The 25,754-nt window shown below is 29.5% G+C and overlaps 1 protein-coding gene across 8 annotated transcripts in view; it reads left to right on the top strand.

Moving 5' to 3' along the window:
- The first annotated feature begins 6,197 nt into the window (after window positions 1-6,197).
- The window catches only part of LOC148238537 (RNA-binding protein 24-like), a 72,753-nt gene continuing 53,196 nt past the window's right edge, over window positions 6,198-25,754 (top strand). For 7 of the 8 annotated variants that reach the window (XM_088205013.1, XM_088205003.1, XM_088204995.1 and 4 more), the window contains exons 1-3: window positions 6,198-6,364; window positions 8,991-9,475; window positions 21,558-21,684. In XM_088205013.1, coding sequence (XP_088061139.1) covers window positions 9,248-9,475; window positions 21,558-21,684 — 355 coding nt within the window. In that variant the 5' untranslated portion in view covers window positions 6,198-6,364; window positions 8,991-9,247. Of the gene's footprint in view, window positions 6,365-8,990; window positions 9,476-21,557; window positions 21,685-25,754 lie in introns of those variants that run through there. The other variant, XM_088205038.1, reaches the window with a different exon arrangement.

The following is a 25,754-nucleotide window of genomic DNA, read 5'->3' as shown; positions in this document are numbered from 1 at the left end:
AGATCGATAACTGCTGCTTTAATTCCTTTTTTCTGCCTATTTATGGCAATATACTAATCAGTCGTTTCTCCTTAACCTGTGAATCAAAATATTATTATAATCACACTAATGATGCATCTCATTTTACCAATCCTTATAATTCATTGTCATTATTTTTTATTAATGCATTATAAATTGGCACAGACTTTGATGCATTAATATTTTATAGGGCAATTTAAATATTTCACATGCGACACATTCCTTGGATAAAACAGCTTGATTTATAATTTATTTTGCCTTATTGAATTGCCTGTCAATTTGTCCCTGTCTGTCAGTGTTCGTCGAGACAGTAGTAAAGACCCAAACGTATAGTACAGGAATGACGAAACGGTACAAGCATCAATCAAGCGACGGAGTAAAGTTATGTCACAAGCACAAAACGGCGGTTGTTGCCAAAAAGTAGAGAAAAAACGTTCTTACAATATTTCAAAGAATTTATATTTACGTGCCATTATAAAAATAAAAATTCAAAAGCTACGCTGGAAACGATTTTAACGCCAATGATTTATGCGTTGATATAATTAAAAGCGAAAAACTATACGCGCATATTTCGTAAAACTGTGAAATTAAAGGAACAATCTTGTCAAAATAGTGAAATAGTTTTATTTTGCAAATCATAATTTTTTGAGTAAATCTTTTTTGACGGCCCGACACAGCTTTTCGCTTTTCTTGAGCCGAATGTATCATATGTGTTAATAAAATTTTAATAGTCCCAAAATTAAGTTATTATGATGTTCAGAAAAATATTGTTTTCCCTCATATTTAATTATATAATGTTATAAATATAATATTATGCAATTTGTTATTACAATACAAATAATTCACATCTATTTGTATATGTATAAATAAAATAAATATAAATTGTGATTTTATTCAAAACATCGAAGTAAGTTTTTAATTGTGTTATGCATTTTTTACTGACTGCAATTTATTTTTATTGATTTTACACAAAAAAAAATACTTAGCAGCTCTTAGGAAATATTATATTATATAATATAACACAGCTATGATCTTTTATATGAATTTTTTAGTAATATATGATTATGTATTCGCCCAATATTGAACGTTGAACTAAGAGCTCTCTGGGTTTAAAGGTTGCTGACGTTAGTAAAATTGAAAAACGCTTGAAAAATCACCAAGGCGTACGTTACAAACGCGTCCAGGGGTAATTAAGCAAAGGACAAAGGTATTTTCAATAAAATATAACTTTTAGTCCATCCTGTTTTGTTGAAGAGAGAGCACAAAGGAAATAAAGTTTGGAGGTTAAACTCAGCGACCCTGACTACAAAAAAAGCTTCCTTTGTATTTTTGCATTAACATATTCAAATGATTTTTGGGTACGTATCTGATGGGTCATAGTGTATTCTTTTAATGAAAATATATTTAAAAACAGGATGAGTCATATAAAAACATGTGACATGAGGACTAAATAATGACAATTTAATACTAGAAAGTGATTACTAAACTGATACAATACCGTACAATAGTCTTCTTGTTGAAACTATAGGTTCTTTATTTTGATTGACTCATTTTGGGGTAAAAGTACTAACAAAAAGAAAACAATGCACGGTCAAAGTGTGTAAACAAAATGAAGTATAGCAGTGTTACTAGTGACAAAAAAATCTGTCGAAAATAAAATTGGTTTATTCTACTCATTCCAATTTTTAATCGGTTGTTATATTTATTTATTTTATTAATTTATTTATCTAATTGTTTATACACTAAACATATATAATCATAACATTAATGAAAAAATATAACATAAATAAAATATAAAATAAGACTTGATCTTTATTCCAATACGGAAACCAGCTTCATTTTTATTTTTGTGGATTGTCCTAGAAATATTATTATACAAATTCACATCTCCGTACAATATTCCCCTGGCAGTACTCGTTTTCTTATACCTTCCTTATCCTTAAATTATCTCAATTCCTAGTATTAAATCTATGAACATATTTATTTCTTATTATATATAAATACTAAGCATTTATTTTCATATTTCTGGAATATTCAACCATTCTAATATTTCAATTATAGTTTATATCTATAAAATTTATTTATATTTAAAACTACTCTCATTGCCCTATTTTGTAATTTTTGCAACATCGTCATATCTAATTTATTATGCAAATGTAGTGGGCAATATAATAGTATTGTAGATTACTTTTTTATAGTTATACTTGACGTATTTCTCATCTACTTATTTTTGTACTAATTCTGTTGATTATATAATCACAAAGTTCCATAAAATTTATATTTTTATCTACAATTAGTCCTAAATATTTATATTACCAACTATTTCTATAATTGAGTTATTTATAACTATTTTTATATTATTATTATTATTAGTTTAAATACATTATTTTTTAACTATCTTTCTATTATACTTAGTTCATTATTTACTACATTAATAACCCCAATTTCGTGCCAAAAATAATCGGTTATAATGCGCCTATTACGCTCACCATTGACTGATACAGCCAACCTTAATCGATTTCAAAAAAGTAAGGCCCAATGCAACCGCCTGACCACAATGCGCACCAAACACTTTTTGGGCATGTAACGGTCTCTAGTGAGTCACATGATTTTCCTCGCCCCATATGCAGCAATTTTGCTTATTAACGTACCTAGAGAGATGGAAATGTGCCTCATCAGAGAAAAAGATTTTCTTTAAAAAAAATCAGCATTAACTTTCAGCTGCTCTAACACACAATCTGCGTAAATTATTCGCTGTACATGGTCTCTAGGCTTCAGTTTTTATGATGATGCAAAATGTACAAAAGGTAGCCATAAGAAAAGCCCAAAAGCTGCGATACACATTTCGCACAGAATTGTTATTTCTGTAGAACAATTAAGCAATTGTAACGCAATGAGCGGTGGTTAAGCGATTCATTTCGTAAATGTGTCGTAAACTTTGAACGCGCGTGATTATTGACAGCTGTCTGATTTACAGTGCTGCCAACATAGGAAACTCGAATTAGATCATTATGTATAAATAATCGATGTTAAAACACTGATATTTTCTCGTTCCGGTTTTTGAAATGTGAATCCCGGGAGTCGGTATTATAAAAACTAAAAAATGGGATTTTCTAATCGTGATTTTTCTCCCTTCCCGGGAAGGACCTGCCAATTAAAACTTATTCTATCTCATTCAATTGAAAAAGAGGCTTACTTATTAAGCTTAAGCATTACACGAATTGTTTTTTTTGCATTGATGTCTTCGTTGAATGTTACTCTAAGAATCCTAATTAAGCCGGGTCTTGAACTTGGTACATTTATCAATATAATTCAGAGCCAAATAAGTTTGTTATATTGAGTTTTGTTCTTATTCTTCAATGGGAATTTTGTTTTTTTTTCAAATATTTAATAATCGCTTTATTTGCTACGTATTTTATCTATATTTTTGCATGGTTCATGAAAAAAAAAATCTTCTTCTCCTATTAAATTTATAATTTGTCACGTGACAGTCAGTTGACAGCCCTGTTTCAAACTCGAAGAAAAAATGTTTAAAAATCAAAGTTGGCGTCACCGTCGCATCATTTACAATTGCACAATGCGCCACGAACTGCCTATTTGCCAAAATTTAGCGCGATGCACGCGCAAATAGACAATTCAGTTACCGACAGATCTTGCAACCGGTGACATATGCCCATTGAATTTGTCACATGTGCGAAGATCTCGCGTCTCTCTCGCACCTACGACGTTAGCGCTAGCAAAGTGTGAAAGAGACGAACTGCCGAACAGCTGTACGGCTGCTCGGTAGACTGTTTTGTTTCGGTCATGCGTGATAGAACACAACCGTCGCGAGAGAGATGGAAGATCCGATTGGGGTATTTGTTGCCACCGATAGAGCACACATGTCTATGAGGTAGATTGCGCGACAGCTGTGTATGTGGTCATACATTACCCCAGGGGTGGCGCGAGACTTGGACATTTAACGGCTGTAATAAGAAATGCTAACCAAAAATAAAATGTAATATATTTACTAATGGAATAAATGCAAAAGAATGATAGTTTGTTAATAAATACAAAAATATGATAACTTTATATTTCATAGAGATTAAAAAATAAGTACATTTGATGTACATTTTGACAAAGTATATTAAAAACGGACATAATTAACAGTGCCGTAAAATTATATTTATAAAAATCTAAAAAGTAGTAATTATTTTTAAAATATAATATAATAAGACAGGTTATATTTGTAATAATTACCTATTTACAATTTACCTACTACTACATTTCCAAATCCACTATATTAAGACTCTCATGGTAGAAGGAATATCATTTTTTGAAGCATATATACCAATAATCAGTGGATAAATTTCATCTAGCGAATTTTAAAATATGCATCAGTCGATCGATTCATGGTTGTTTTTGTCAAAAAATTACTATGTATGTGTGTATACAATTAAAAAGTATCTAAACTAAAATTGATTAAAACCAAATCCAGATTGCCGTTTTATCCGCTAATATAATCACAATCACCGTCGGCAAGCGCTAGTAGACCAACAACGCTAGTTTTTTCCGCGTCGTTACACGGCCACAAACCCCTTGTGCTTTCAATAGTATTGACAAAATCCATCGTTTTAAAAATTTTGGGTAATATCATGAGCTACTTCTTCAGAAGTTAAAAAACCTAATTTGTGTACAATTAAAATTTAAACTTTATATTTATTTATTTTCTTGACTATTATCGTATCTGCGAGATGATAATTAATGATTACTATATAATAAAAAAAAATCTGACCTTTTTACATAATTTAATCCTTTGCTTTTGATTTATAATGTCAATAGTTTTATTAATAGTAATACACAGTGCTACTTCTATAGTAGCACACTTAGAATATAATAATTCACTTAATTTTATTTTTGGATTGTTTGACTAATAAAAATCGAAATCCTCCTTTTTGGAAATTGTTACATTTGCGTACTCCATGAGTTTTATGGTATCTTAGGTAAGTGGTTGCTAACCGGTGATTCGTAGAACACTAATGGTCTACAAGATAATTTGGTGGTCAGGGGAGAAATTTTTATATTTTGCTGTAAATTTCACAGTTTGTTCTTATTAGTGTTGTAATGAAATCCCACAGTAACACTGTTGTTTAAACAGTGTTGTCGGACGCAAACGCGCTCGCGATTATTTTTACCTCATATTCACATCGCCACCGTCGTATTTATACATACGACGGTGGCGATGTGAACATATGTCAAACCCGTGTAAAATATTTATAAATACGTGTATAAATTAAATAAAATACAAAACCATTTAGACAGTCGGGCGAGTATATTTCATAAAATAATACATTTTTTATAGTCATTTTAATTGAATAAAGAATTGAAATCAAACTTCAATTGTTTTTAAAAAACATTATTTCCCATCAGGAAACTTACTAAAGTGAACTAACCATGCTAAGAAAATTGTAAGTTTATTTGAAAGTACTTACCTTTGTAAGAAACTGTTGAAAATATTAATATTTTTTATTTCGTATTATATATAATACAATATATATAGTTTAATGCAACATTCGTTTTGCTGCGGGTCAAAATAATTAAAATGTGAATATTAAAAAGACTATTCGGGTCAATGAATATTTTTGGTCCTAACAACCATATATGTGTTCTAGTCGTGACATCGTAACACGTTAAAAAAATTATATTTGCAGAACTGAAATGGGTCACTTCAAATCACTTAGTGACCCGCGGGTCATATGTTGCCCTGGTTTAATGTGTCATACTTTTAAATTGAAAAAAAAACAGCATGAATTTGTTTGTGCAATATGACATTATTTTATTTTGGATAAAAATATAACTCGGTTTTTGTAAGAGTTGCGGCTCATGTGGCTTCTCATGTTTGCAAATAAAGGTTGCTAGCCACTGGACCAGGTGGTTCTTAGTCTAGTAAATAATAACAATGAACGCCATGGTTATTAATTTGTAGTACCTATATAGTTTATTATATTTTAAATTAGCAGTGTAACTTTATTGCATATTATCGTATATAATAATTAAAACCGAGAGACAATACGTTAAATACACGATTAAACGAACCGTACATTTTTATTAATTTATATAAATGTCACCACGAGCGCCACTGTCGTACGGCAGGGGGCTAAAATTATCCATGTGCACGAGACGCTCGCGGAGGGGCATTCAGTCGGTAGAGTCGCGTCGTACGGTACGTACGGTTCTCGCGATCTCCGTCAACTCTGAAAGTGAATTTCCCGCGTCCAAACTTTCCCGAAAACTAATCCTACCGACAGCCACTGTCAACATTCAACATCCGACAGTACAAGAAACACCGAAAAAGTGTCGACTCACAGTGAGTAGCCGAAAAGGACGAACGTCAACATTATTTTTGTTTTTCCCCCAATCGCGAACACGTGGCCTATCGCAGTACATATTATTATTATTATAATTAGCATTCAAACACAATTTCAACATCGGCCATAATATTTTTACTCGTTTGTTTTTAAATTATTTTTCCGTTAAATCGGTTTTTAAAATTGTTATTATTCAATTGTTTTATTATTATTATTATTTCAATGCCAAAATATCAACGACGCATTTTTAAATCGGATTATGCTTTATAATAACAACATCGTTTCTGAATTAGTAATATTTAAATGCAATCAAGTGATACATAATTGATTTATGATTGAAAAAATAACTTAATTATTTTGTTTATTCAACAACTGGGTCGATGCGATGTTGGCGCTAACTCGCTCTTTTGTTTTGTTATTATTGTATTATTATTAAACATTTATTTATTATCTGACTTAACCTTTCGATGACTCGCAGATTGAATACCGGCGATTAAATGTTGATTATACTGCGCACGCAAAAATCAAATTCGATCATTGAAGCGTTCTGATTTTAACGCTTATCAATCTTTATCGCTTACACTTCCTAAATATTTATCATTGCACCTTGTTCTTCTATTCAGTATTCACATATTAAAAACATATAATCATATATAAAACACCATTGTCCATCGACTAATTCCATATTGTCGCCGACCGGATGACTTCCGCCGAATTTATGTGACGCACTTTTTTTTATATAGAACTGTGTGTATGTAAAGCCGACTGTGCACGTTACCATTATTTTACGAGCTAAAAAATGCCGTGTCATATTATTGCCGAGTGTCTGCCACGTGTGTTGGCACGTTGTATTTATATTAAAAATCACCAAAATATCACCATAGACTCAATTGCTTGATTGAAACGATAGTTTATTATACTTTCAAGACTTTTATGTTTTAAATTGATTCATTCGTGTTTAACTTAAGCTTTTTATTTTTAATAAAAAAAATGCTAAAAGATGCGATTGATTATATTTTTATATATAAAAAAAAATCAATTAAAATGAATCATATTTAAAGCTCATTTTAATATTTTTTTAACCACTGAGAATTAAGATTAAACAAAGAATCTATAATACATATATATTTACATGTTGTTCTATGGCTTCTCAAATGACTTGTTTATTTCAATTTTATAATAAATTAAGAGCTTGGTAGAAATAGGCGTATTTGTTAAAAACTACTATATTTAAAAATGCGTTATTGCTTTCTTAGAATTCGAATAATAATAATTAAACAAACGAGTGTGAAATATCGTTACCGATATTTTGCAGCGTTTGTATAAAAATAATTATTTATTTACTGAAATTGCCGCATTGTAATAATTATTAAAAACCCTGATATTTTAACATTGGAATAAAAATATTAATAAAATAATTGAGTGAAAATATCGTTGCCGATGTTTTGTAGCGTTTGAATAATAATAATAATTCTTGCTTAGTTTCTGAATTTATTTTTTATGAATAATATATGAGACAGACATTTTGATAATCAGATCTTTAAACACTTTGCGGTTAAAGATCTGATTATTACATAGAAAAGGACTCATATTAATATGTATATGTTAAGGACCCGGGAGGAGGAATCGGCTGGACGAACGATTTGTTTTAAATGAGTACGCTTTTTTTGTTTTGGCTCTGACCGTCACTCTCTCTCTCTCCGAGATCAAGATCAAGTGTCTTATCTTTATTCAATTCCCATATTTATATACATTGCACACGTGACGCATTTCCTTATGACACATTCCATAAGGTAACATGTACACCATCGATTTGTCCCTTCGATCGACCTGTGATATAACATGTGACGCAACATCTCTTTGTGACAAAGAGAACAAGTATAGTACTGTTTCCAGTTTCAAGTGTCCCATCGATTTATCGTTTCGTTCAAACGAATGATACTGAATCGATCCCTTGTTTGCTCTAATTGCTTTATGATGAACTAATAACGTTGCAGCATTGCAATTGCGTCGCAATCTTATTGAATTATATAATTATAGGAATTCATAGATTCAAAATCAGAGTATATAACATATATTTAGTTCTATAGTACCATTTAAGAATGTTTAAAACAGTTAGCACTCTATGGGTCATTAAGTCTAGCCCTTCTAGATATTCCATTGGCTTTATTGCGTTTTGCGCACATTATCTGGCGGGCGCGTTCCGCTTGTCACTAGATAATATATTTTTTTGGGTTTTCTATAGTGTGAAATTATGAGTGCAAAATGCGTCAAGTCTAGAATATAATTATTATATATGTATATCAAATCTGCAAAATATGTACTAATCCACCCAACTTCTAAACTGATTTATTCGAGTCTTTTATTTTTCATGTAACATTTAATATAATGCTTGAAATTTACTTTCTTTTAATGTTACACGAATGATTCGATAGATATTGAATTTTAAAGCATCGTTCGATTTATGGGCCACCTGTACATACACTTCGTTTCGATCGAGCAATTGTTTTCAATCAGTTTTCAATCGTACTTCGATTATGAAGATAATTTTGGACATTGAATTCAATCGTGGCACTTGAGAGATAAGAATATTTATTAATGTTTGTTTTTTTATTTACTTTTTAGTTGGCTTTGAAGACAATCTGAGGACCAAAACTAGTGCAAATTACAAACTATTATCGAATCTAGTCATTTATTTAATTCAAAAGTGATTTTTATCGATTCCGAGACAACGAGAAGAGGATCTTAGTGTCGTTTTAAATTAACATTATTACAATCGCCGAGCGATTGTAATTGCTAGTGTCTAATCAAAAATCGCCAAAATTCTCGCACAACTGCCTCCGGAGCGAACCCTGCCAACGGGCGGGGCAGAAGCTCTCAGGATGCTCATGCCAGCTCTGGGGGGCTCCGAGCCCGAAGGCCTCACCCTGGCTTCGATAGGAGCTCTTGCTCACCAAAAAGACACCACGTGGACGAAGCTCTTCGTAGGCGGACTTCCCTATCACACCACTGACAAGAGTCTCAGGGAGCACTTCGCAGTCTATGGCGAAATCGAAGAAGCCGTTGTCATAACGGACAGGCAGACCAGTAAAAGCAGAGGATATGGATTCGTAAGTTGCTCTTTTTATGATTATTTACTTGTGCGTTATATATGGCTTTTTGTGAGTGAAATAACAATGGATACTTGTATTAGAACGCTTCCATTGTTTGCGCTGATTTCAACGCGAGTTTTTAGCACATTCGTCGCCACGGTCGCTGATAATATTGTGATGTATGATGATGAAATCATGACGAATTAAATAAAATACCCGTCTTATCGATTTATATACCTGCAGTGAGATAAGGACGTTTTGCATTTATAGATGTTTATAAAACATATTTAGTTTCATCTGTTTAAAACCTTTATCTATCTATTTGCTCTTTCATGCAATATTTTCGATACAGTCTCATATATTTAACTTCTATATAAATACCTATATTATGGGTTTAAATGTAAAGGCGCTATCTCCATCCATTTTTGATTACTTCTAAGCATACTATCTGATTTTATAAAATACAACAATATAATCTTCATGCCACAAATTTTATTATATTTTCACTGGCGTTTCATCATATTCGAATATATTTTCACCGGTAGATCTATATTTCTACTAGCGAAAATATAATTGAACAAACACTAGTGAAATTATATGCTGCTTTAAAATGTCCATAATAATCAATTTGACAGTTGCGAAACGTCCAGTTGCTGTTCAAACCAAACTTGAGTTCTGAAACTAACTATACTTTTTGAACTTTTTCATTTCATTATTTTAAATATTGTAGTATTTTGTCGAATGATGTGATGTAAAAATGTTGTTAATCTCTGATCATATAAAAATACGTGTACCAGATGATCCGTTTATGAACAAATACAGTTTTACTGATACTGAGCAGTGAAATTGTAAATCAATTGTTTCATACATTTTAATTGGTTGAATTAGTGAAATTATATTTATGCTAGTAAAAATAAACATCACATATTATAAAATAAAATATATAGTACACATATTCTACAAATAAAGGTGTATTTTAAATAAAAATTTTTTTTTTGAAAATTTCACATTTTCTGCTTAAAAAACTCTTAATTATAAACATCATCTTAAAAAGAGCTCTTAAATAATTTAATATATACTATTATATTCGATTATAAAAATAATTGTCATTATTTGTCAATGCTTAATCTTAAAGACTATATTTGAAAAACAAGACTTTTAAAACTAACACAGTTCTATCTTATCTTTGTAGTAAAAATCTTCTTGTACGTGATCCAAATTTTAGTGTTTTAGGTTCTATATATTTTTTTATATTTAATGTTTCAATAGAATTTTTTTTCATAATGTCAAGTATCTCTAAAAAATCATTAAGTACTATAACAAAAAATATATATGCTAATAAAAAACTAATTACAGAAGTAGATCACTATAAAAACGTATATGTACATTTATATTCTAAAAAATATATTTAAAACAATTTTTAAAAACTCACGAAAATTTTACAGTTTCTAATTTGCAAATTTATATTTTTAATAGAAAATTTAGCTTCAAATCGAAAAAGCAGGTATTTAGTATGATTTTCCGTTATATTTTATCATAAAAATAAATGCGATTTTTTAGCGATTTTTCAAAGATTTAATAAAATTTTGTCAAAAACGTTAAAAAATTCACATATTTTTAAAAATAAAATTAAGGCGGTATTTAAAAAACAAGATCTTTCAAAACTAACAAATATTTTAATCTTACTTTTGCGATAAAAATGTTGTAAGTGATTCAATTTTTCATTTTTTTACTTAAATAATATTTCACGTAATATATTTTTTATATATTGATGTATAGATTACAATGAAATATTTAAATATAAATTACTATACAAACGATACATGTTAGCAAAAAAATTATACAGAAGTATAATAATGTTACATCACTATAATAAAATAATTTAGATATTCTATAAAAAAAAGTATTTTAACCATATTTATAAAAATAAATCATCTAGAAAACGTATCATTTTCTGCTTTAAAAATTCATAAAATCTACTTTGTCAAATCTTTTGCAAACTTTTATAAACAACGTTGATAGTTTTATTTTACCGTAAATTTAAAGAAATTATAAAACATGACAAATTAAATTTATATTTTTATAATAAAAATCTTTTTGCGTTTGATCCAAATTTTTACCCTTTTATAGTATTTAAATTATCTTTCAAATTGTATATTTATTTATGTATATATTTTTATGGTACAAGAAAATAGGTTTCTAAATATAATTTTATTTATTTTATTAGTTTTTATATATTTATTATAAAATATTAACATCCAGGCGCTCTACTTATTTAATCTTTTTCTATAGCATTTTCATTGACAGATCTTTATTCTAAATTAACCCTCTTAACTTTGTTAACTTTGAATTCCATAAAACCCAATAGAAAAAATATATTTAACTTCTCATGGTTACGTTTTCCGCACATTTTTATAATAATCTTGATCTACTGTATCACACAACTATCAAGAAAATACTGAAAATTAATTGGATTTTTAATTTTTCTCCTTACATCCATATATACTATTCTTAATTTTTTACATACTATATTATGTTCCAATCATTTATGTACTGTGTTATGTTCCAATCCAATTATGTTGAGTCATTAAGATATCATTTTGGCTATGATACATTTACGATGATTATCAAAAATATCTTTCGATACTTTCCTCATACGTTACGTTTTCGTCACCAAATTAATTTTATTGCACCACGTGGGTGCTTCGCATAACATACCTCTCGTCGTATGGTTTATATTATCATAGAATATTTATTTCCGTATCCTAGTTTTATTTTAATATAAAGCATAATAAACAATATATTTTTTATTTGCTGTAATATATATTTGAGTCGGTGCAGTGTGCCTAAAAATTTATAGTCGGCATTCTGGCGAGATAAGTACCGGTAGTCGATGAAGTGTAGAGTATCGCCGCATAATCATCTCGCTGAGACTTCAAAAGCTCAAGTGTCCGCTCATCTCAAACCTAAAACCCATCTCAAGAGCTTTCTTCTTATTTCACCTCGTCTCCCGTCCTTTTCCTTGGCGGCTTGGACTATTTCCAGATTTTTTTTGCATAGAAATTGCAATAAACATCGACATGTATCACGCCGCCGCTTCCCACGTGCCATCTATTTTGTCATTGATAATTTAGAAAATTCAAACGAGCTAATGGAATAGGATTTTACCTTTGTAAAAAAATATGGGTCGACGGATCGTTTTAGCTTTCGATCTAAACAAACGTGCAATACAGAATTGCAGCAATTTTGAACGCGTTAAAAATTACTATTCCATTGGAATCGAAAACAAGACTATAAGTATGTCGTGCTTCGTCAATCTACAGATTATTTATATATTTATTTCAAGATCTTAATTATTTTTTCTCTCAAACAATCAATGAGTTTTACAATTTTTAAATAAAATATTTACTAGTTTTTTTTTGTAATTGTTTGTTAAAGTATATCGAATATAATATAAAATATTTTTGAAAAAACAGTGATTAATTTATGTTTTTTTTTTATTAACCATTTCGTTGCTGAAGCTTTTGGGATTACTATCTATGTATTACATAATAATAATGTATGTTTGAAAATTTTTATTTACCCAGTGATTTTCATTAGTATCAAAATCATGATTTTTTAGTAATCCATATTATATAGTATTAAATCATATTTTTTAATATATTTTGCGAATTTATTGTTAGGGGGAGCTCAAATAAATTATCAAATATTTCGTAATACTATTAAGCATTGACGGTCTTGTCAACATTATATTGCGATAATATTATTATTCAACAGCAAAAAGTAAACATGAGATAAGTCGCCAATTCACATATACAATTCGATTTGTACATACATATATTTTATTTACTTACATATCATATTCGATATGCGATATAGTGATATAGAGTTTTATGGCTTAAAATATTTCTATGAAAAAAAAATTGATTCAAGCTCCACAACATAATGCATTCGATGCACACAGCCTGCATATATGCATGCAACAAAAAGTACCGTATTTTATATTATACTATATAGTATGCAGCTGCACGTTGAGGACAAAAGGGGATTTAGGGGTACAGACCTTTGGCGAATGGTCCCTGCGAGTTATTAAAAATTTGGACCGCTACGATTGTTCGGAACGATTCGTTCGATAAATAAAGCTAAAAAAAACGGTACAAATAATTTGTCTGCCAATTTTAATTTCCATTGATACATACATAAATGTTGAGGATCGTGACCTATAATATAATCACCGCTTGTTTGGATTTAAGTTAATGGAAGATCTGTAGCATTTTTAATTTCATTTTAACCGTTCCAAATTGTTTCTTTCACTCCATTATACATAGTATGTCCTAAGAACTAGAGAATTCGCTTTGTGCTGTTAGATACACAGCTCTTTAATTATCGAAACATTAGTTCTCTTTTCTCGTTCTAAGCATTTAGAGAAACCGTGCATTCTACGTCACCCCACTTTTAAAATGCGTCTATCCCTAGTCTCTATTTAGCGTAGGGGTTCTTAATATTTAGGTCTCGCTTCCCCATGGATATGGACAGATTTTAGGGGAGGTTTGAGTTACCTCTCATATATAAAATGTCTGTATTTTACGTTTAAATTAATAACTAAAATTGAAGACCATAGCGTTTTAAATCAATATTTTGGATGCAAATAAGAATATTGCTGTTTTTAACCACTTAAACGCCAGTGATTCACCGGCGAGTCAATTGTTGATTATTTTTTTGAACAAATTATTTTTTAAAACAAGTTAACGAACAGTAAACCGAGTACTTCATATTTATTTTTAGAAAGAGATTCTAACGCGTGAAGAGAAATAACAGATGACTCACTAAAAATTCGCTGGCGTTTAAAGGGTTAAAACTTGTTACTTTTTGATACAATCAAAAATTCTTTTTGACAATGTTCTTCTTCCTGAAAATTTTAAATGAAAATATTATCTAGTGGACTCAATACGATATTTTAATCAACTGGACCATTTTAATAATTATTTAAAGTGAATTCAAAATCTGCAGACTGTTTTAGATGCGAATAAGAAGGTTTCTGCCTTTAATAAAATAACTGGGACTTTGTGGAGACATTCGGCAAAACGTTACTATTTAATTTTTGACAATGTTCTTTCAGAAAATAAATACATTAATATAATGAGCTGGACCATTTAAATGAATATATACTAAAAACGAATCGAATTGATAAATTAATTCAAAACCTGCAGACAAAAAAATTTGTGGAGAGATTTGGTGAAACGCTACTATACAAATTTTCTTACTTTTTGATAATGATATTTTTTCTGAAGATTTTACACAGAATATCATAGAATAGATACAATACGGTATTTCAGTAATCTGAACTCTTTTAATAATTAATAAATCTTTGGGACTTCGTTATAGTAATACTACGTTATAGGGGACTAGACACCCATACAAAATATGAGGTTAGGTTCTTTAAACTGTATTTTGTAAATTTAACGAAATCAGCAAATCAATCTTTTTTTTCCATTTTGATGTATTAAATGACCTTGTATTTAGTTCGTAAACAAGAGCACGTGCCCTATGTTCTTGTTGCGACACGCGCGCGAAGAATGTCCTTGATTTTGCGAGTGTCAAAGGAGTCAAACGCAACAGTTTTTTGAGTTATTTTTTTAAAATGCGTATCCGTTTGGCATTTGAATTTTGAAAGTTTAGAAAGATTACGTATTGTTTTAAATGCATTAAAATTTGAATGTTGGATATAATGTGTCTCATATCATATATCTAATTATATTTTATCATTCATTAATACTTTTTTAGATTTGTATTGCATAATTAAATAGTATTATTATAAAAATTATAATTGTTGAAACTTGAAAAGTGTATACATAATGCATTAAAAAATGTGTAAATTGATTTTCCTGATCATAATTTTTCCATAGCTATACAAAAATAATAATAATAAATATCCCTGGAATGTTATAGCGCGGCGGCGTTTCAACTGTCACAGAATACGTCCAGCGAAGACAAGGGACAAACAGTAACAAAAACTACGCTATATGGAAAAACGCTATACGAAACTTCGCTATAGGGGGTTCACTGTTCTCTTATGAAATAAAGCTTGTCCAGCTTTAATTCCATTTGTATTAACTTACTCAATTAATATTGGTTTTTAATTCTTACTAATGTCAATAATATAGGGTTAGTAACTATATCCAGACATTTATCTAAGATTGTCACTTGAACAAACATCTCATTAATAAAAAATAATTTTTCCATTTGTGATTTTGAAGAACTTTTAAATATGCAAGTTAGTAGTAGTTCGTAAGATCTTTCATAAGAAAGGTTTAATAGCAAAAGGTTAAGAAATACTTTTCTAACCCATATAGTCCAAAACAAACAATATTGTATAAAAAGTAACATACAGTGAAATACTATTTTATTTTATTTTCAATATGTTTTGAGCTACAAATTAATCATTTTACAATCTTAATGATCTTAAATGAATTTTATACGTATACAAAATATAAAATTCCCCCAGCTTATGTTTAGCATCAAAACTTGTTTACCATACTTATCATACCTGAGTTTATTTAGAATAACATATACAACTGTTGCACCGGCGATGTTTGGACTATATTTCTTGCCTGTCGTACTTATAATGAAAAAAGCTAAAGAACAAATTTGCACTTTGTTCTTTTTGCGTGATATCGGGTATAAAAAAAGTAGTATTTCCATATCGAAAACGTCATTTTTTGTACCGATACACGCTAATCGATAATTGCGATTGCGAGAGCTCACCTGTGTATACACAATCGAACGTTCGTTTATAAAATTGCTGTTTTACAATAATGTGTGATAAAAGCATACTATGCACCATATTTAGCATAAAATTATCATTACTGTCTCTCTCTTTCAATTTAGGTTATTCTTCATATTTATTTTTGAAAAATGCTCTTTCAAGATTTTGTAAATTGTTTACAGTTTGTGATTGATAAATGACATGTTATATGATCTCAATGGACTTCTGTAAAAAATCTTTGAATTTCAACTCTCACATATGCAATATAGGTATATATGATAAGATTGCGATATGAAATGCGAGACTCCTTAATAATGTAGTAAAAACACATTATTGCTAAACATTTTAGGATAAGAATCAATATGATGTAACATTTCTTATCATTATTGAAATTTATACTTCAAAAGAACACATATTTTCTATAATATATGTATTATTTTTTTATAAAACATATCGTTTCAGTGTTTCTTAATCGTTACTATTTAATAAATATATATTATATTTAACGTTCGTGAACGCGCCTAGCGCTTTTTAATGTTCGACGCAAACAATCGCTTTTATGGTCTCCAATACCGTAAATCTGATAAAAAAATAAGGTATTGTTCTGCGGCGACATATCGTATTACGTTTCGCTACGGATTTACGTGCGAACGATGTCCATGTTTTACGAAACGTTTACGTGAATCGGGCTGTTTATCTTTTGCACTAGTTGTAAAAGTGTGATGCTTCGCGCGATTCTTTGAAATTACTCATTGATTTATTTGCAGACCATTCTTTGACTTGCTAACTCAATCTGGGTTTATTTCCGCTGCCACAACAGTTGGTCGTAGATATTTCGCGCTAACGTTGCGGAAGAATTGAATTTCATATTTCTGATATTGAAATAACATGGTGCATGTATTTATATTGAAAACGGTGTTCAAACATCAGATGAAGAAACACGAATACTACTCATTCATATTCTCGATAAATTTTTTCTGGCAATGCATATTTGAGTACCACCTAAGCGGTGTCCTAGTTTAGTCAACATATTAAAAAAATTATAAAATTATAAAAAACATTTATTATTTATTAAATATTGAAGTATCCTTAGTTATTTTTTCTATATATGGTCATGCTTTTTTTATTATACTGTATTATGATAGATTATGACACATATATAAGTATTTACTAGCACAGCTTTGGTATTAAATTCAGTGGCGTAGCTATGGGAGGGCCGCCCCGGGCGGCACTTGCTTGGGAGCGGCATATTCGCGATGGAATCGTCTAGTGTGGTTCTTAACCCTGAATAAACTAAAATTTATGTAAATCTACGAATACCAAGAGCTTAACAATAATCAATTTATTATTTTTAAAAATGCTGATTTTATGACCCTGCAAAAAATGTATGGGGGGGGGGGCAATTTTAAGGATTGCCCCGGGTGGCACATACCCTAGCTGCGCCACTGATTAGATTACAAAGATATTTAATACTATCTACAATAAAATGTGAAATTTACGCTAAATAAATTCAGTACTAAATCATTTTGTTTATATATTGTAATAGTATATATATATTTTTAAACATATATTAGTATAGTAGACCCCCTTTATATCTTTTATTTTTTTATATCTCACCACAAACTCCTGATTCGTACGTACGTATTGCAAAAAAATTATAGTCCCCCAATAAATTAATAATATTCAATAATAAAAAGTAAATTAAAATTATGTTTTAATTGTTATAATATTTTGCTAAAAATATTTAATGAAATCATTAAATAAAGATATACTTTTGTGAACATAATTATTGATTATGTAACAGTAAGCCAGCAGCTGTTTTGCGCAACGGACTCATAATTTCGCACTTTGCGCTCGAAAACTTGCTTTTATTAAATCAAATTATTTGTATTTAGGTAAAAGCGAATTAGTGAACTTAATGTGTTTTAAGAAACCGTTTTTTCTTTTCCTATTATGATTTAATAAAAATCATAATAAGATAATAAAAAAAAAAAATCTTAGAATTTTAGATTTATTGTAAAAAACACTGGTGGTTTACTATTTTTTTTAATATAAGGGTCGTGAACAGTCATAATAAAAAATTACTAATAGTCTTAACGTTTCTAAACATAAAACATATTGTTTATTGAATATTGTTTTCAAGTAGTAGTTTAATTCCAAATAGTCCATAATTAAAATTTTAATTTGTGATTACAATTTTAAATATATTTTTAAATTTTAAATTGATTACTTTCTGCCATAAAATAATTAAAAAAGCGATCGGGTTTATTGGCTTCTAAAGCAAAAAAAGAGGGATGTATTCAAACCTTTGATGGATGTATTCAAAATGTCTATTTATTTCAACATTGTTGTACAATAAAAGTTTCGTTCTTGTCTCCCGCTCTTAACCGATACGTCGCGAAACGAAGATTCTCGTCTCCTGCATTCACTAATATATAAATATGATATGATCTCTGTTGTAGTAATTATTATAACTAATTTATTACAATATTGCCAATTTTTTAAAATGATTAAAAATATAACTAATTACAAATAAATATCTTTAAATGAAATTAATAAATTTATTTAGACAATGATTCATTAAATATTTATAAAAATCATAGTAATGAAGATGTAACGATTTTGAAGAAGTTAAATTATGCAATTATGAAGCAAATACTACGATGGAAAAAAATATTATTATAAAAAAATGTGAATAGCTTTCATATTATTTATAAAAAAATAACTCGATTATTTCTGAGTTATTTTAGCGATCGCAAACAGTTTGTAATTTATGGCAGTCGATTGTGGAAATAATATTTCACTCTTTGGGTGTTCCTCAAGTGTGCAACCTGGGCCCTCTGCTATTTTCATACAATTATTGCGGTTATTAACTCTGTTCTTTTGTATGCCGACGATTTAAATAGTGATTTATTTCTTCCGTCAACCATCAAAAAATACCATATTATCATTTCCTCGATCTTATTCACCATTGAAATATTCCTATGATCTCGTTGCGTAAAAAACTTTCACCGTAGATATAAGAATCACTTTTGAGAGCAAGTTAAGGTTCTCTTTACACGTAAACAACGTCAGAAAAAAATCGTCCATGATACTTTATTATAAGTAACTCGTTTTTCTTTGACAATCTGACAGTTATTCATGTTTTTTATGTCGTTTTAGTTCGCAGTATTCTAAATATTCCATTTTATTCGTCATGGTTCAGAAAAGTTTATTGAGATATATTTATATGAGGAAATTTGGTTATCCGCTTTTGCATTACAACGCGATTCTTTAAGCTCCTTAACCATTCTAATGACGCGAGCCACGTACGGGGCTCAATCGCTTCGCGACCGTATTGCTAAGAGCCACGTATGCTACAAAATAATATTACAAGACTATTAAGGTATATAGAGTAATATATAAAAAAAAATGTTAAAAATTATTACCCCTTGAAAGGCTAATATTAATGTGCTTTTTTTCAATTACGTATTACGAAAATTGCACGTTGGTCTATTTAATGTTAGATACGAATCATTTTATGCTTTTTTCTTATATACTATGAATCACTTATGATCTAACTAATTTGAATAAATAAATTATACACGGGACTTGAATGAGTACTGATCCATGTTTTTTTTTATTCACAAGATAGATTTAGAATCGGCATCCTTGATTCTCTTATTTTAAAAAAGAGCATCGAAAGGATGTTAATAAAATGTTTGCCATTTCTATCTGACGTCAAGATAAACATTTTTACAATCCAAATATACACATCGATCGATCGAGCGATGCATATATTTTTTTCCCGAGCGTTTCCCAAAGTACATAATGCGAATCTATAAATCAGCGACTAAATATTTCAACGAGCTTTCGCTCCCTCCCAGAATTTCGCCATTGTGCCTATAGTTTTTACAACACCGAGCTTTCGGGTCGACGTTCGTCGCTTGGGGTCCAGCTGACCCCGTAGGTGCACACAGCGGAACAAAGGGCGCCGAGGGTTCGCATCTGCCACTGTGTCATACTGTTCCGTGGCACGCACTATTGCATCGAGGCATTGTGTTCATTTTTTTCATCACAATGCACTGGGGGTAAAACTCGATTCGTGATATAAAAAATAATAATATATCGATGTAATGGAACTGATAATTGTACATGTATGACACACTAGAAATACTACGATCTAGTTGCTTATTAAGTTTTACTCGCCATATGTTAATTTCTAACTCGATTGTAAATAACGTATTACTCACTTACTTTTTAATAAGGATATCACTACATCGCAGCGATAGAATAATCATTAATAGATTAGCTAAAGTACTTATCGGAAAGAATCATAACCTTTTCGATATATTGTATGTATTTACTTACTCATGAAGTAGACAATTTGATTGACTTATAATAAATCATATTGTGTATGTTGAAAGTTTACGTTTATTTGTAAATAAATGTTAGCTATTAATATATAATTTGTTGATCAACCTTTTGGTTTCCGAACATATGATTACCATCTAAATAGCAACGTGTTACAAAATAAAAAAAGCCATTTTTTTAAAATGTAAATTATTAAACGTTTATCTGACTCTTTTTTCGATGATTAAGTTAAATCCGGCAATCGTTGCCAAAGTAGCAAAAGTCATTGTATCGGACTTTGGCAAGTAATGGGTTAAATAAGCCACTTTCAATCAGTTTAACAGTTTTTATTCAATATATTTATCAGATTAATTGGTTATGAATATTTTTACAGTTGAAAAACATCTAAATTTAAAAAAACTATTATCTGATTTGAAGCATATGGTTGTATAAATATATATAAAGAAAACCAGGTGGTTGAAAATAAGTAGTTATGGTAATCGGGGTTGATGGTTTGAATCTAAGTACTGACCATATGTTGTTGTTCACTAGGATATGGCTGTTTTATTTACCGTTGATCAAAAAAATATTACGTCACGATTAAATGTTCCTAAATCTTAAAACCGAGTCCTATCCCATCTATTCTCATTGGGCTAGGTCGTTGCATTCATACAGCATCAATGAGATTTTTTTTATCGCAACCATATGTTCTCGACAGCTGATTCCAAGGGTCGCTAAAGGTACCATTTTCCGTTAGCAGCCATACAATATAACTAAAAAAAATCGTACTATATATATACATAATAAAGCATGCGAAAATCTTATGTAGAAGCAACACCTGGTCTTATATTTATAGTATTTGTTAAGCAGTTGAGCTCATCTTTGACCTCTTCTTTTAATATTCTTCAACTAAACCATATGTTTGCTACCCCTTAAAATACCTATAGCATTTAACCTCATATTATACTTTTTTTAATGTCATTTTATTATTATTTTTAACAGGTTATCATGGGAGATAGAGCTTCTGCGGAAAGAGCGTGTAAAGATCCAAATCCAATAATCGACGGAAGGAAAGCCAACGTCAATTTAGCAATACTAGGTGCCAAACCGAGGGGTAATATCACACCTGGTGAGTTTTCCTTTTTTTTAAATAAATTAGCATGTCATTACCAATTTAAATTGGTGTTTATGTACCGGTTCAAGTTTATTACGTTCGGTGATACAATATTTAGTTGGTTCAAAATGTTTTAAAAATATTTTCAATTCATATGAGTCAAATAGCTGATAATTATGAAAGTATAATTACAATAAAGTATTAAGTACATCTTAATAAATATATTTATAATAAAAAATAAATACGGAAGGAACATAAATTTGTGTATATAATAAATGACTAATATTTGTTTATGAATTATAATTAAAACTTAGAGACCTCTAGGCAAAGCAAAAATATGTTAGTTGATATTGTATTAACTAGAAAAAGTTTCAAATGAGCTTTTAAATAAAGTATATAAAACCATCGATGAACAATATGTTCTAAAGACATTGCCTTAATTGTGCGTTGACATTAATTTTATACGGACTTTTTTCTTGAAAATTATTAATAAATCTATGGAAGAATTAGAGTTGTTCAAATGATTCTTTATCTGACGTTGAATTGAAAACATATCACACTGATTCAGCTTTAATTTTGTAATGAAGTAGAGTTTTCATATCAAAATACTTTATACAGTTTTTTTTAATATCTGATTCTTACCTTGTGATATTTACTTTATAATCATGATTTATCACACATGTCAAAAGCAGCAAACCCAATGTAGCTTAAACTGAATTTAGTAGTAGTTAAACAATGCTTCTTGTTACTAATCTCAATTATTATTTTAATCAATAGCATCCGAATTAATGCTATGATTTGGTACAGTGTTTGTTAATTTATGTCTTGCTTGGATTTCGAATGTGGCTTTAAGCTCTCTCTTTCCGAGGGTGTTGCGTTCTTTCTTAGCTCTCGCATTTCTAACTCTGAAAATGTGTGTATATTTATGTATATAAATATAGTAATGCCGTCGCGGGTACTTTCGCATCCAAAAATACCGCAATGGCATCTCTCGGGGATCTTGACCCCGCACTTTGGTTTTGTTCCCACCAAAATATTGCATTATTCGAAAATTAATTAGGTTCGTCACCTTGGCCACAGGCCAGCTTTTTCATCCATTCACTCGGAAAATCGAACTGTATTGAAAATTTATGCGTGTGTATACATATTACTATTTTGTCTCGTTGCGCAACGCTTTGTTGTGATTTTGGAATCTGACTATTTCGGTATGCGAATTATTTTTGACCTCGGCGGGGTCGTGTTTTGCACATTTTCCATTATGAACCGTCGTTATGGATATTCAATGAGTGGATGGTATTTTTATTTTTGACGTAAAATTTGGGCAAATGTACAATTTGCGTTGAACATGTAGACTCGGTTAATTGTACCAGAAATGATGACTGTATACGCGTGTTTAATTTAACCGGAAGCTTTAATTATATGCACTCAAATTGTGGTTTTAACGTGACATGTTTATTAAGTTTCTTTAATAACAGTTTATTCACTTTATTTGACAAGAAGTTTGAAATAAAATTATGTGGATTTTATTTAGTTCAGAACTTGCTGTGCTTAACACAAAAACCTATTAAGGAAATTGTAGTTATGTTCCGATTAATTCATTAAAACATGATTTACTTTTAAGTACTCTTAAGTCTTATTTTATATGGTAAAAAAATTATTGGTTCAATATCCATATAGCAACTGTTTTTGAAATTTTGAGCCCCTTTTTTTGGGTTGACTTTTCATAATTTAAAGAGTAAAACTGTTATTGCATATATTACAATAAAATAATCAAGCTTATTTAATATTTTTTTAAAGTATTTTTGATCGGACTTATTTTAAGAAACATATTTAAAAACTATACAAAATATACTTTTCAGCAAAAATATATTTTTTTTACATAATTAAAAATTAAATAATGCATCATATATGGTTAACCGTGCAGTGCATTTTTTAGATATTATTACTAAAACTCGTTTCAAGTAAACCCATGAGCACTGTCAAATTTATATAAATTAATTCTTTATTTTAATTTTTTTATTAAATATTCCATTATAAACTGACAGGCGTAAGCCCAATGCGTTACAACGGGGAAAATCTGTACTATCAGAGTAAGTTAGTCAGATACAATAAATACATACGAGTAAGTTTTAACCACCAGACTGAAAGTCTGGGATCGGTGACATCTATATTAATAATTATAAATTATTATGTGTAGTATTTTTAGAGTTTTTTCGAGTGCTACTGCCCGGGGCTCGAACCCGCAACTCACAATTACTAGTCTTGGACGTTATGGACTACGCTATTCCGTCCTTATCTAATGAAATATCCAAAAATCGACGTGTTTTATTTCGTTTATTTTCATTTATTTCGTAGGTTCTTTATAATTTCAAGTCAATTAAAAATTGTTATAAATTGCCGTTTTACTTTAAAACACATTTATCAAGACTAGTTTTTTTTTATTTAGAATTTATTTAAAAAAATTAAACTTAATGTGTCCGCGCAGCGAAATTTTTTTAAATTATTTTAAATCAACAGCTTTTTAAATATCCAAAATTATTGATAACTAGTTTCTGACAAACCGACGTTTTATTTTTTTTACGAATGTTTCTTTTTAAAAAAAAACCGAAATTATAAGTTTTGTTAGGAGAGGGGAAGGGAGATAAAACTGAAATTTTATTATATATAAAATATATATATTATATATAACGATGAAATTTATTTAATGCTTTATATAAAATATTCCAAAATAACAAATCGGTATTTTTCTTTATAAATTTCTCATTAAAAATAAATATTTTTGACCCTTTAGTGCAATATTCTCACTAAAAATAATATTTTATTTCATCAAAACCTCAAGCCTGATGTGGCTACTAAAAATTTTAAATGTACAATAACGTCATTTTAGTTGAGAAAACATGCATTTTCATTTTTTTAGGAAACGACTTATATGAAATATGTTTTAACAACAGTTTTCAAACCAACCAAATTATTTATAAAGCTTTTGGCCAACTGAGCTATTGATTTTTCATCGATTGAATTATTAAAAAAGATTGGGTTTATAAGTTTTCTTGGGTAACGCATGCCTTTTTTGTTAACTCTTTATTATTAAAAAAAGGATTAGACGAGGAGGAAAGGGTTAATCATAAAGCTGATATTTTATTAAATTTATCACCATAAGATTTATTTAATATTTTATATATGTATATTTACATATATAATACTTCGTTAGAATTATATTTTTATTAAAAATAAATATTCTCAGTCCTGTAATGTGAAATATTTGGATTTTTGATTTAATCAAAACTAATAGCTTGATGTGGCCGCGCAGCGCAAAATTCTTTAATTTTCACTAAAATGCAAAATTGTGTTATAAAAAAATATTTTTCAACAACTGGTTATCGAATCATCAACTTATTAACAACCAGTTTTCAGAAACTAGCAATTGACGATGTACAGATATTGTTTTTTCATCGAATAAAATATCATAAAAAAAACTTTTATTTGACTAAAGTAGCAGGTTTTAAAAATGTAAACACACTTTAAACGAATTTACTGTTTCTTCTTCTCGCTCTCTTCCTCCTTCCTCTCCGCAAGACAATCTTTGTAATTGAAATTCTTTCTGTTTCTGTAATTGTAGCTGAATAGTAGACATAGGACTCATTGTAACGCATTGGGGTTACGCCTTAAGGTACAACGGAAGATTAAAAAATATATCTAAATACTTTGGAGAAAATTGGCAGATCCAACCTCATCATTAAATATATTACCGAATACATTTTTTGTGAGCTCTATGATATTTACTTAAGTGAATATAAAATTTTTCCGAACTTTTTATTTTTAAATAATGTATGTATCGATATTCAGATTATATATGGCAACCAAGAGTCGAGTGATTTTCCAAAATATTGATTGATATAAAAAATAATATTAGTTTTTTGCACGACGACGACGGACGGTAATCATTCGCTGCTATTGGAGTTGCAATCTTATGAGTGCACAGATAATTTATATCTATTTATCCCCAATCCTTCATGATCGACGATACACAAACGTAAATATGGCCCATTTGTTCAGGGGTAGTCAACCGTTTTTGGCGACGGCCG

The sequence above is a fragment of the Plectrocnemia conspersa genome, unplaced genomic scaffold (assembly GCF_051122295.1).
Source record: "Plectrocnemia conspersa isolate PC_06_02 unplaced genomic scaffold, ASM5112229v1 ptg000001l, whole genome shotgun sequence".
Classification (NCBI taxonomy): domain Eukaryota; kingdom Metazoa; phylum Arthropoda; class Insecta; order Trichoptera; family Polycentropodidae; genus Plectrocnemia; species Plectrocnemia conspersa.
This window is presented reverse-complemented; position numbering and strand designations above follow the sequence as displayed.